The sequence below is a fragment of the Nymphaea colorata genome, chromosome 6 (assembly GCF_008831285.2).
Source record: "Nymphaea colorata isolate Beijing-Zhang1983 chromosome 6, ASM883128v2, whole genome shotgun sequence".
Lineage (NCBI taxonomy): Eukaryota > Viridiplantae > Streptophyta > Magnoliopsida > Nymphaeales > Nymphaeaceae > Nymphaea > Nymphaea colorata.
Window position 1 is genome coordinate 17,402,483 of NC_045143.1, and position 14,430 is coordinate 17,416,912.

The window sequence follows — 14,430 nt, forward strand, 5'->3', positions numbered from 1 at the left end:
TTCATCGAATTGATGTTTTAGTGTTCCTTGAATCTGCCTTAATTTTTTTGGGGTCGGTTCATGAAATACTCAAGTAGGTATCATTACGATTTCATTAGACATCTACACTTTCTTTTTTTCAGATTCTTGTTGGAAAAAAAAAAATAGTAACCAAAGAAAGAACAAGAGAATACTCGCGTAGCTATTATTCCGACCTTTTACATCATGTAACTTAAATTTGCTAAAAAGTCCATCTGAAGGCCCTCACCCAGCCTGGTTTTTACAGGCTTAATTTTAGATGTAACTCTTTGTATTTTAGTTTCTTAAGTCATCATCAATCTAAGTTGTAATAACTAATACGTTCCTATATGTAATCTACTACATTTAGCCAACTTGCTAATAGCCTTCAAATTCATAAATCTCCTTGCGTTGTGCATTCATCCTCAAGGCTGAGACTTCTTAATCTCTTCAATTAAAGCATAACAATCTATGTAAGAAATAGATTCAATTTCGTGTCCCGTCTTGAATCCACATTATGCACAAAACTAATAAAAAAATTGTGCATAACCTTAAATAGGTTTTCAAGGGCTTCTTCCTCATGGTAGCCTTCTTCCATTTTGATTTATGGTTGGCATGACTGTTGTTAAGGCTGCATCAAGTTGGGTACCCAACAAGTACCTGGTACTCAGTCCAACTCGGGTTCACGCTCGGGTTCGAGCCCTAAAATTAGACACCGGGCCATCCTGATAAGTTGTGGAGCCAGTCCAAGTTGACTTGACTGAACCTGATTCGGTTCGATAAATTATTTTTGACATTATTTTTATTGATATACAAAATTATCTATGTTTTATTACAATTAATTATATTTATATATTATTTTATGTTAAAAATATAATTTTTAATTTTAACCAAGCCATGCTGGGTTGGCCCGGGCTCAGGGTTTGAGTGTCAGACTCAGCCTGGTTCAATGCCCAGACCTAATTGTTGCCATATTTTTTTAGGCATATTTTAAGACTCATAATTCTAAAAAGTTCACAATATAACTTAATCAAGGAGGATCCATTTTATCTAAAAGCCCCGCCTCCACCCCAACCCCCAAAAAAAATTACATCTAAATTTTAAAAAAATTCACTTGTCTTATACAAAAATTTTGAAAAACGATATTTTGGCTTCCGTCAAAATTTAGAAACTTTAATTCTGCCCTCTTCATTTGAAAATTTTTTAACTCCACTGCTCATTCAACAAACTAATTCAATAATTCAAGGTACCGGCAGCTCTTTTTCTGTCCAATATTTTGGAATTCCTGCAACTCCCGAGCATTAAACTTTTTTCATTATGCTTGGCTGATTTACTTGCATTAACTAGGAAACTAAGGCAAAGAAATCTTAGTTTTAAAGAATTCACGAATTGCGCAACAACTCCGTTTTCTTCTTCTGTTTTTCTCTCTCACTGCAGCATCACCTCCCTTTTCAAAATTGGAAGAGTAGAAACGTGCCCGAGCTTTTTATATTACACATTTGGGCAACCTAAGAAGGCCAGGCACACTTTTCTTTCGTATTTCGTCTTTTTTTAATAAAGTAAATGCATGTTACTTTTATCCTTTTTCTATTTCTTACATCTTTATTCAATTTGTTTATTTCATATTTTCCGTTCAGTGTTGGACTACATTAACCATCTTTGGCTTTTATTTAAATTTGGATTTTTAAACCTTTCCATGTTGGTTTCAAAAATTCAACTAATTTCTTTAACTAAATTAAAGATTGTTTGTCCTCCTCTTCGCCAAATTTATCAGTTGAATTCTAATTTTTCTTTAATTGTCTCCTACACAGTATATACTACCTGGTTTAAAATTCATAAGCTTCTCATTAATCGCAATTAATTCACACAAAAAGTCATTTTTTATTGTTTGATACGTTATTGTCATATTTACATATTTTGAACTTCTATAAATGCTAACAATCTTTACTAAATTCAAACTAAATCCTCATAAATCTCAACGAAAGCTCTCCTGAAGATTCATCCGTATTGAAACTTGAGTGTAACAGAATAATATTATACCGAGCAGTTCTGCTTTGAGAGGATGTTTTGATGAAAGATTTTTTGTCTTGATTTTGGCACAAAAACCACTCAATGGTACAGAATCAAGCCTCGACCCAGCAGATTCGTGGATCGAAGCCAATGTAAGAATCCGACTTGCAGATACGTGCCACATTCATCCGTAAATTTTTGCCCTAATTTCTATACATAAGTTTTTATTGTTGAGTTCTTGCAGCCAAAATCCATTATAGCATCAAATTGATTGGGTTGAGATTTCTTAGCATAACAAAGTTACATATCAGAGCGTGTATTAGGCGTGACACAAGGGTGGAGCTAGGAAATTTTTGTTATAAGTACCCAACTATAGTTTCAAAATTTTAACAAGAACCAAAATATAACTTTTCAAACTTTTTATGTATGTTAAATTAAAATTTTTAATATTTATATATAATTTTTTTATTTCTAAAAAATTTAAGAGGGAGCCATGGCCCCTGCCGACCCCTTGCCTCGGCCCTTGTGTGTTATAGCTTGTGGTAATATGGAATATCACATAAGTTGTCCAATTTTTTATTTTTTTTCTTTTTGGCATGATCTTCAGGTGAGTGAAGTGAGAAGACTATGACAAGCTTGGAGAAGTGCTGAAGCCCTATTTTTCTTTTCCCGCTAGAATTCAGGATGCCTACGAAGAGACAGTATACCTTCAGCTTATTAACACACTCACAAGAGCATAACATCTAATTGAGTCAAAATAGGGATGCATCTTTCTAGCCACGAGGTTGGCCTGCTGTGTTATGAGCACTCGCTATCAAAACGAAAATCCGTGTTTGAATAGGTGGTGTTTTATTATAGAGGGGTGAAACTTTAATTCAAATTTTTTGAAAAGTTTCTGCAATAAACAAAGGAAGAATAAATATATTGACACTTTTTAAGAGGCTCTAGAACTTTGGTACCCGGAATAAACTTCGACTTTTAAATAGATGAAATTTTAAGCCTAGGGTAAAAGTTTTTGAGCATCCTATTTGTATATTAAGATGAGCATTGAGAAAGCTTCCATGCACAAACAAACATGGAACTAAAACTTGTACACGTAAACAAACATGGAACTAAAACTTCTACACGTAAAGAACTAAAATGCTTGAAGGAAAAGGTTCATGAGACCTAAAACTTTTGTTCCACTTAAAAAAGTGGCACAGTATTAAATACCCCCACATTCTAATGGCCAAGGGTGAAGGGCCAGATATTAAATGCCAGGGTTCTTCGTCAATGCTGTATTATTATACCACATTAAAGTCACACTCAATAGTCTCCCTTCTCCCGAGATTATTGTCATCCGCATCGCTGGTTGCAATGGGAAGGGACGTCTAAGGGCGGGAAGCGGGTTCTGACCCACTTTAATTTTTTTTTTTAAAAAAAATTATGTTTAAGTTTTAAAAAACTTCACTTGTTTTATATAAAAATTTTATAAAATAATATTTTGATCTTAATGAAAATTTATAAACTTTAAAATTTATAAACTTTAATTTGGTCTACCTCATAAAAAATTTCAAAAAATTTCTCATATGATATGAAATGTATGTCTCTCCTCTATTCTTTCCTCACGCACACAAACCCCCTTCTTCCTTTCCAACCCGTCGACACAAATGGCGTCCCACGGAACAAAATTATTTTTGAAAAGAAAAAACAAATCAACCACAAATAAAAAAAACAAAAGGAAAAAGGACAAAGAGAAGCACATAATTAAAAAAGGATTCTGCCATGTTCAAAGGAGGAGCACCTTATAAGCCACCGAAAAGGAACAAGACAAGTGATTTGAATCCAGCCGAGCGGTCATTTCAGAGAACCCAAAAAGGAAATAAGAAATAAAGGGCATAGAGGCAAAATAAGAAGCTGTAGCCACTGCACACTCGAAAATGGCGATGATGCGCCACTTAACAAACATCAAATCTGTCGGTATTTTATTATTATTATTATTATGTTTAATTTATTATAAATATAATAAAATAAAATAGAATAAAATAAGTATGTATATATTATTATAATTTAGTTATTAATATATATAACAAAACGTATTTGAATAATTATATTGTATAAAAAAATGTTAAAAGAATATCAATTTAGTAATATGACATTTAATTGCACTCGAGTGTGAGTTAGAGTCGCATCCATGTTTGGTGCGAACTGACTCCCCGACTCGATGCGACGGGTGTGATAATAAAATAGAAGAGTCCTATAACTTATTTCAAGTCCTCCATGTAATTTTTGTTTTTTTGTAAGTTGAAACCATCCTCCAAACTTAAGTGATCAATTCTACAAAACAATTAATAGGAATGATATTTTAATACCATGTACATCACACATTGTTTGAAATAATAATACATTGTTTGAAGTAATAATATTTAGAATAATTATGCCCCACAGTTCTCAAGGAAGATGGAACTTCTAGTTTTAGTAACAAAATTATTTTATGAATTTGTTTTATAAAGTTACATTAACAATAATTACATTAACAAACTGTTAATATTACCAAACGTACACAACGAGTCCAGCTCGACTCGTTTAAGCTTGACTCGTAAGTGAGTTCGAGTTGCTTCATTAGTTAAACGAGTCGAGCTCTAGTTCACGAGCCGATTCGTTTAACTAATCGAGTCAAGTTCGAGTTCACTCAAGTGGACTCGTTAAAGCTCGACTCGGCTCGTCATTAAAATATCGGTTTTAAAAAAACCGGTTTGAGCCTTAGTCGAGCTCACGTATTCGAGCCTTAGTCGAGCTTATGGTTGAGCTCGAGCTCAACAATTATGGATGACTGTAAGCGAGCTTATCGAGTCGAGCTCGAGCTCGACAAGTGACTATCGAATCGAGTTCGAACTAGGATAGTCGAGCTATATTCAAGCTCGAGCCAAGTCGAGCTCGTGTCTTACTTAATCGAGCCGAGTTCGAACTGACCGAGCTCGGGCTCGACTCGGCTCAGCTCGTCATAAGCCCTAACCACTGGGTTCCACGTTAATTACGAATGAGCGAAAAATATGTGGGCCTCAGGTTCAGGGTTATGTGTGGCCGGAAGCGGAACGTAATTGGGAAGAAGTAAGCACCCAAATATTTCTGAAATATAATAATAGGCAAACTAGTTGCATCACGTCCCCGAGAGATGACCCTCTGCTGCTAAACCAGTTTCCTAAGGGCCCGTTTGATGGGTGGGTGAAATTTAACGCGGTAAATTTACTATGATAAATTTTTTTGGAAAAATTTACATGATGAAATTTATCCCTCTTCCAATCTGAAGTCCTGTTTGATGCACATGAAGAATTTACCGATGTACAGCGAAAGCTATTGTAGTTTTCTCTAGTTAAATGTAAATTTTAGAGTTAAATTAGTAGAAAATCCTTATTTTTATTTATAGGCTGCGCTCTGCAGCTATTCTCTACGATTCCTATGGCTTATAATTGCATAAATTCTTATGGCTTATAATTGCATAATAAGAACGTGTAGATGAGATTCTATCAAATTTTCATTTGAAACCTTCAATGACCATTACTACTAGATCTTGGTTGGCTACTATCCAACTTTGATTAGATCACATTGGCCATGCTTAGGATTGACCTTAAGCCATGTAAGCAATTGACCACACAGGGTATTACATAATACATAATTAGATTATCCCAAATGCAACTACTTCCGGATTCCTGGCTCCAATTCAACATGGGTTATCAGGAGTTGCTTGACATGTCTGTTCATCCCAGGATCTATTTTCTCTCATTAAATCAATTTAAAATAATCTTTATGTCTCCCTTCCTGAGACAAACAGGGTTCGTAAGACAAGATAAACTAAACCAGCTGATTAGCTTTGCAGAATCTAACAAGCTAAATGAGTTCACAACCTTGAAGGCTCATTACAGCATTACAGATATAAGAACACCTTCAGAAGAGAAGCAATTTTTACATTGTGAATCAGATTTCAGCAATCTATCTAGCCTTTCACCTAGAAACCACTTCCACCGGCATCACTGAACTACAAAATTTCACATATATGTAGCGATGGAGGTTGTTCGTCAACTGCATCAAGGAAACTTGCTGTAGATCTCATTGCTTCAATCAACTTGACAGATGCCAAGGATTGCCAAAAAAGTGACTGCATCCGGCTCAGAATGAGTCTCGCTTGGGCATTTCATCAAAGGCTTGACGAGCATAGTCTATCCTCCCACATTTCACATACAAATCAACAAGAGAATTGCCAACAAAGACATCAAATTTGATGCTCAATTTCTCCAAAACCGAGTGCAAACATCGTGCCTGGTCCAACGCACCCAGCTGAGCACAACAGCCCATGACGCAAACCAATGTCGCTGAATTTGACTTCATACAATCATCCTCAAAAAGTTGAACGCCAATAAACCCTTTTCCCAACAATCATTAGCAGCGTAGCAGGTGATCAGGCTAGTCCAAAAAGCCATATCTCTCTGCGGCATATTATCGAACAGTTCCATTGCTTCCCCTAGAAAACCTAACTGCCCATACATGTGCATGGTCCCAGTCAGAACATACAGATCCAACGCATACCCAAGTTCCAAAACATGACAATGGAGTGATTTCCCTAGCACCAGACCATTCCTAGCTAGAGATCCACAAGCCTTGAAGAGAAACGGGTATGTGTATTTATCAGGCAACATGCCATCACGAAGCATTCTGGAATAAAGAGAGAGTGCCATCACGGGTTGTCCACTGGAAACAAACCCCCTGATCATCGTGCTCTATGGTAAAAAAAGACAGAGAGCGAGAGAGGAGGAGTAAGGAGCAACTGGCGGTGGAATTCTTCACGGTTCCATGGTAAAAAAAAAAGAAATCAGAGAATGGGCAAAGAGGGACGCAGAGACAAGGCAAAGAGGGACACAGAGAGAAAGGGAACCGTGAGAAGAACTTAGGGCAAGAGAGAAAGGGAAGGCATTAGAGAGAGAAAGGGAGAGAAAGGGAACTGGCGGTGGAATTCTTCACGGTCCCTCTTTGCCTTGTCTCTGCGTCCCTCTTTCTTCAAGTTCAAATGCCTTCCCTTTCTCTCTTCAAGTTCTTCTAGATTAGGGCAAGAGAGAAAGGGAAGGCATTAGAGAGAGAAAGGGAGAAAGCATACCAACGGAGGAGAGAGGCGACGGTGCAGCGGAGAGGCAAGAGGCGAACTCGTTCTAATGTGGTGCTGTGGTAAGACTGTGAGAAGGCAGGAGGGAGCAGGAGCTGCGGAGGAGGGTGATACAGCGCTCAAAACATCAACTCGAGCGGGTGAAATTTCACCCGCTCCCTTTTGGGTCAAACGGGTGAAAATTCACTCCGTTTGATGGATTTGTAATGGGACGGAGTGAAATTTAACCGGCCCGTACAGATTTACCCCTCCCCAAGCTATTTCACGCGCCCATCAAACGGGCCGTAAGAGTAGGTAGGTTTGAGCACTTAGATGATGATCGCAAAATGTATCCGCGTATCAAGCAAATGATTATGGGCGCCACGTGGCCGAAGCGTGAGGAGATCGACAGGATAAAGGAAAAAAGTGCTACCGGAAAAGTGCAAAAGCGGCGGAAAATATCGCCATCGCTTATTTTCGGAATGGGTCTGAAGGTGACGTGATTATTTCTCCTCTGGGCTGCCAAAACCGGCGGCGATACCATCGCGGACGCTCGTCTCTCGCCAGCAGAAAACGTGATGCCGTCGATCGTCTGATCTTCTTTCCGGGAAGAGCCACAGAGACAGAGAGAAAGAGGGAAAGAGCGCCTGTCTGAGTTGCGAGGGGGCCCCACATGGAGGCGGAGGGGCTAGCTAATCGGGCTCTCAACGCGGAGGGTGCAGGACTGCTGCGGAAGATCGCCGACGGTGGGGGGTTCGCGTTCGTGGCGGTGGCGGAGCGGGCGGAGTCCGGAGACGCCGGGGCCGCGGAGACCGCGCAAGAAATGGCGTGGGAGCAGCTCCACTCGGGCCCCTGGCACGCCGTCGAGCCAGTCTGGCGTGACGCCTACTCTCTCTCCTGCCTACACCTCGCTCGCATCCGTTACGCCTCTGGCGACATCCGGGCCGCCCTCCGCGTCCTCGACCTTGGCCTTCTTATGGGTGGGTCGCTTCTCCGGAGCGACCTTGACGACTCCGTGTCCGTCCTCTCCAAGCTGCCTGCAGCTGCTGGTGCTACGGCCGCAGGGGACTCCAACCGCTCCCCCTCTCCATCGCCAGGACGAGAGGATGCTGCTGACGACGGTGGGAGTCCGGCTTGCGCCGACTTCGCTGATGTATTGTCCATTCTCCTTTCTTTTCACACTGTTCTGGTTTCTTAGGTCATGATTTCTGCTTCTTCGGATTGGCGTGAATTCATGTTCCCAGGGGTAGGAAAATTAGAGTCAGTTCGAAACTGTTAAAAGTATTACTGAGATGTCCAAAATTTGCTTTCAATTTTTTTTTTCTGAAGTGCGTCTTAAGATGAAGTTTCTAGGACCTGTGAATAACGAGTAGGATTGAATTTTGAAATCCTACGACCCATATTCTTAGCTCAATTTCCTAAAATATCCGGTGGACCGGTTCCTATGGAGTCCCAACCAATTTAATTGTCTTCTCGAACTTGTGGAGTTAAAGATTTCGATTGAATTTTGGAACTCTGGCAGTTCCGAAATCGAAACGGATATTTGGTCAAGCTGACCTTTGATTGCGTACTTGGTAACGGGACCGAATTGAAGTATGAAAGTTTTTATTTCCTCGGCATGCCAAAATTTTTCAGCTTTTCGCTCGAAGAGAGAAGAACCCTGGACTTTCTCTGGGTTCATGATTCAGTGGCCTCCAGTCGTCTGGTCCATATGGAATTGCAAATCAGTACAGAAAGCAACCACCTTGAGAAACACGTTAATGCATTAGACGGGACATATTTGCCAGGCTAGTTATCCATTTGAATAATTATATTGGTGGACAATCAACGGAGTATATGGTTGTAGATTTGTTGGCGAGAAATTAGTCTACTTGGTTAAATGAAGGCTAAACATTTAAAAGCAATGTAGTGAAAAGCGCTAGTATTAGCTTACTCACTGGTTTTACTTGACAATGTAAAATGTCATTCGGATGATTTATTTCATTGTCAGCATGCCATCATTAGTGCAACACGTGAAGGCTGTCGAGGACATACATGGTTGTCAAGGACGTATATACGTGTGATTTCTATTGCAAACTTGTATATGACACAGGGTTGATCCGATCTCGGTTACTAGTCAAAACCTAGGAAGAGGTCTCCTAAATTCTCAAATAGTGATGTTTAAGACTTATCGAGAACAAGAATGTTGAATATGGTTTATCAATGGAGGGAAACACACTGTAAAGTTAGAACCAGCTTATTCAATGTTTTCGAATGGAAAGTTTTAGCTTCTATTTCAGAAGAAAAAGAAAAAAGGTTCATTGTTTATGAATTACAATTTACAGTAGCATAAGTATAGTTCAAAGAGATGAAGGGAGCAAACGATTATACATATTTGAGATCATAGTATCTTGATTTCTCAGACAAAAGGCTAATGGGTAAAATGTTGGATACCCATTTTAGTTCTTGAATAGGGTTGAATCTGTAACTATCTTCGAGTCCTTTACAGCTTTGATTTATCTTCGTTCTCTCAAATGGGTAGCCTTGCTGAAGAAGCCGCCTGGGCCAATCATTTGATTTCCTGTCCATGGTGGTTACAGTGCTCACATATTTTAAGTTCTCATTGACTGGTAGACCTGGATGGCCTTGTTCTTTGTAAAGGCTTACTACTTTTAGCTTTTCACTGTTTCTAGCTTGTGATATTTTAATATCTTTGCCTTACAAATGCTGTGTTTTTTAAGGTGCTTCAAGTTCTTCCAGCTGGGTCGCTTTGTCGCAAGCAAATTACTAGGACAAATGCTTTGTCCTTGGAGGGATTCTTGTGTGATTATTTTCTAACTGAAACTCCTGTAGTAATGAGTGGTTGTATTGATCATTGGCCAGCATCCACTAAGTGGAAAGACATGAAGTATCTGAGATCTGTTGCAGGTGACAGGACAATTCCTGTTGAGGTACTTTCTGTTTCGCTTTTGCTTTCTTGTCCAGTGCACAGTTTGGATCTTGTGTTTCTCCATCCTGGTACTTTAATGCTTTTTGGGAGCTAATGAACTTTCATTAGCAGAAATAGAACTGAAGCAGTTTAATTTTCCAGTGATTTTCATTTTATGTTTTTTTTATAGCCAAGCTGGAATAGCTGGGATTCAAACCTGAGATACCTCAGTTAAGAAGTACAACTCTTATTAATTCATCTACTTTGTTTATCCCTGCTGAACTTGTTTATCCTGGTTGTCATTTGTACGTTCAAATTTCAGTAGATAGTTCTGAAAGAATATGGTCAAAGCTTTTGTGTGCAAATGGTGGCACCTGACTTGCACAAATATATTCATTTGCTCTATGCAACATGCTCATGTACTTCTTAATTATGTGGACTGTGTGCTTTTTCTAACATATATTACTGATCTTCCTTAGATGTAATGATGCTTCTGTGTTCAACTTGAAATGGAGAACAGTTACCATCATGTGCTGGTTTCAACTTTCATGTGACCTGTAACTGATCTGTGGTCATACCATTATGTAGGTTGGAGATAACTATCTGGCCCCTGGTTGGAAACAGGAACTAATCACATTCAATCAGCTTCTTGAAAGAATCCAAGCCAATGGGAATAATTCTTCGGGTCCTACCTATCTGGCTCAGCATCCATTATTTGATCAGGTTTTAATTTGTTCAAACTTCTGTTTTTCTCAAATTCCAGTGTGTATCATATGATTCATCCATCACTTTATAATTTCATGGTTCTTAATTATATAACTATTGTAGATATCCGAACTGCGGAAGGACATAATTATTCCTGACTATTGTACTGCTACTGGTGGAGATCTGAAGTCTGTCAATGCATGGTTTGGTCCATCTGGAACGGTCACACCACTGCACCAGGACCCTCATCATAATCTGTTTGCTCAGGTATAATGAGGCCTGTGCAAACACATTGTCTAGTTTTGTCCTTGCATGTACATGTTCTTTGAAAAACTGTACCTAGGATGGTCTTGTATTCTAAGTTGCTGGGGAGTTACAGGCTGAGGATGTTCCTATGTTTCTACTGTTTGTTCTTTATGTTTGGTATTATTGTCCCACGCGTAGTCTTTTTGCATCATACTATTTGCTTCTGATAGTCAAAATCACAAACTGATGCTCTTCACCTTATGGAATAAGAAAGTGGTTTTCTTGGTAACCTGGAAACATTTTCTCTTCTCACTTTTGAGAGTAGTAGCCTGTTTGCGATACTGTTTCATGCCAAATCTTTTCTACTCAATGACATGAGCATGAATGTTCAAGTGAGCAATTAAACCAAATGAATTTCTATTTTCCTGCTTTATATTTTAGTAGAATCTTACTGCTAGCCAGAATTCATGATGACATGCTTTATGGTGTTATATGGCTTACTGGAAAATCCTGATGCAACATTTGCATATCTTTAGTTTGACCAAGTAATGGGAAAACCATTTCGAAGTTTGAAAGTTAGTTGCAGAGTTTTAAGAGACGCACCCTATTGACAGGTTATCATAAGTTGTAAATGGTCTTCCGAGATGTAAATTGCACACTTGCACTTCATCGTGGTTTTCTCTATATGGTTGAATAATTCCTTAAACTGTGAGTTCTTCCCTTGGAAAGTCGAATTCATTTCCTGTGAAATCATGCACTTTGTCGTGAACTGTGGTTGCTGAAGAAATAGGAAAGAAGAAGAAATGAAGTGAGTCTATGTCAATAGTCAATATGATCTTATGGTACATAGACGAAAAACTGTCTTGATTCCTGTCCCATTTTCAGTGAATGGAGAGATGGGATCTTCTACACCAACTGTTCTTCAGTATTCCTCAACTTCCAAGTATCTGAATCTTATGCCTTTCTTTGCTCTTTGTTTTTCCTTTCCTGTTGACTTCAGCAGATAAAGCTTGGTATGCCAAATCAAGCATGTTGGTTTTTTTGCACGTTCCAGTTTTTCTTTTCCAGTTGCTAGTTCATCCTTGTTAATGTTAGTTCCAAACTTTTTTGGTAGTCAATGCTTTATGTGCTGTAGCTTGATGTCTTATTTATGAGTTATGTGGTACACTGAAGTCCGAGGAATGAAGCTTCAACGACTTCTCAAGTCAACTGCATACAATTGAGAGATGATTGATTTGGAAAGTGCTATTGTTATTTTAGGTGTACAACACCTTTGGAGGAAAATTTTCTTTGTAGTACGTTTTTATTGGATGTCTATAAACTATAAAGTTCTCACGTACAGTATTTTCCATTGATGATACCGTGAAATTTTCTAATGTGTTTTTGGCTACATGGTATCAATGCCTGTGTAGGTGGTGATTTAACAGTTAGGGCAGTATCCTACTATGCATTTATGTATATCTTCAGGACCTGATCGACATTTTTTTATCATGTCCAGGTAGTTGGTAAAAAGTATATGAGGCTATATCCATCAAAGATATCTGAGGAGTTGTACCCTTTTGAAGAGTCTATGTTAAGCAACTCTAGTAAGGTAAGGTTTGGTGCCTCTTTAGCCATCCAAACATTAGCTTTTAGGCACTATACCTTTGTATTGCTGCTTCTCCATCACAAAACTGGTCTATAACCTTTTGTCAGTAGTAAAATTTCTCATAATTTTATCTTCATATATGGCTGCTCATTGAACAGTCTCCTGATATCCACCATGCCTGTCCCCAATAATTTCCTTCACACTTGGCCACCTTTTCTAGGACATATGGCAAGGTGTACCTTATATCCACGATGGATGCATTTTTAGGTTTTCAATGGGGCTTTATGCCCTTCCATGAGTGTTTAATGGTCACTGATGGCACGCCCTGATGTAGCTTTTGTCTGGCTGCTGTGATGTTTTTTTCATGTGACCTGCAATAGGACAAGTGGGATCCGGATTAATATCTTTCTTGTGACGTGAATGATGGAGAACCATGTGGCTTCTAGAATCAGAAAAGAAGAGAATGTTATTTCCATCGTATGAGCCCATTTTTTTCTCTGTATGTTTTTCTGAACAGATTGTATGTTCTTGGTGATCATGATTGTACGATGCTGGTCGCTTAATGTTATAATTTTTAGATATTTCTGAGTTTTTTTAATTACTTTTGAATGCATCTTCATCTGATAATGATGTGATAGTCACAGATCTTATGTTGTCATTAGGGAACTCTGAGAGGTAAGGGTAGCTTTGAAATTTTAAAGTATAAAGCAATATGAACGGATAAATCTAAGATATCCCATTAGTATGAACATGTTAATGTTGCATTAACTATATGGTACCATGCTGAAGTTGTGGGAGATGATTTGTTTTGTTTATTGTCTTCTGTCTTCTAATTCCCATACTATATATGTTTTTTGTTCCTTTTTATGATGTTTGACAGGTGGACCTGGATAATCCTGATTTTGCGGAGTTCTCCAAAGCAGAAAACCTAGATTTTACAGACTGCATATTAGAAGAGGGCGAGATGCTCTATATTCCACCTAAATGGTGGCACTATGTCAGATCCTTATCCACCAGCTTCTCTGTAAGTTTTTGGTGGAGTGAGAACAATCCCACTAATTTTGAATCAGATCAGTAACCATTTTGAACATGATTTCATTATTGGTATGGATGTGCATGTGTGTATGTGATGCGCGCACACAGTTATGAGCATGCCAGCAGATGGGTGAGCATTATGTCCTCAAATTAAGCTTTTGTAGATGTAACCTTGACATACAAAATGACCGAGTGCTTGATCTTAGATTGGTCAAACCTTTTCCCATCATTTTTGGCTAGCCAATATTAGCATCCGTTTCTTCTGGTTCCGATTCAATAGTATAATTGTTGTTGTCGTAGATCCTGTTTTGTGTGTATGATTGTGTGTAGAGTTGCAGAACTAGTTGAGTTGCATGGACTCAGGCTGAATTCACCAAATCTCGGCTTCTAAGTCACATGGGTATGTGGGAAGCCCTGGGGAAGCGGGTATATGTGGTAGAATTGTGTCTTGCCTTTTGGGTACCATAAAACATAGGCTTTTAAGAGATTAAGCAGGTTATCAGTGTCCTCCTGTAACGCTGCTGACTGAGAATTTCCTGCTTGGATGCTTATACCGAACAACTTTTAAGGATAAAATAGCCTGTTAAATTTTGTGTTTTCCTCATGATTATGTTTATAATTTCCTGTTGAATTATATCCTTTTTGTACAAAAAGGTATAATTCGAGCAAGATTAGCTTTTTGTATGACACTATAGTGCATTTCGCCACTAACATTATTGAGTACTAACTATCCTTCGGTTTTTGGTGGATTATTGTGTATATACTTTGCCTGTCAAACTTTGTACCCACAATTTCGAAAATGGCATGTCCGGGTTCGGCACTGTCGTA

The 14,430-nt window shown here is 38.6% G+C and overlaps 1 protein-coding gene and 1 long non-coding RNA gene across 2 annotated transcripts; one reads left to right on the forward strand and one right to left on the reverse strand.

Annotated features, from left to right (window-relative positions):
- Window positions 1-5,834: 5,834 nt before the first annotated feature.
- LOC126410148 (uncharacterized) lies at window positions 5,835-7,413 on the reverse strand. The gene is made up of 2 exons (XR_007573617.1): window positions 7,136-7,413; window positions 5,835-6,761 (listed from the first exon to the last, which is right to left on the reverse strand). It is a non-coding gene; the product is annotated as an uncharacterized LOC126410148 (long non-coding RNA).
- A 172-nt stretch (window positions 7,414-7,585) lies between these two features.
- On the forward strand, window positions 7,586-14,423 carry LOC116256217 (lysine-specific demethylase JMJ30). The gene is made up of 6 exons (XM_031632509.2): window positions 7,586-8,273; window positions 9,841-10,050; window positions 10,617-10,751; window positions 10,857-11,000; window positions 12,478-12,570; window positions 13,448-14,423. Exons 1-6 carry the CDS (start codon window positions 7,794-7,796, stop codon window positions 13,643-13,645), a joined length of 1,260 nt encoding a protein of 419 aa, XP_031488369.1. The 5' UTR covers window positions 7,586-7,793; the 3' UTR covers window positions 13,646-14,423.
- The last annotated feature ends 7 nt before the right edge of the window (window positions 14,424-14,430 follow it).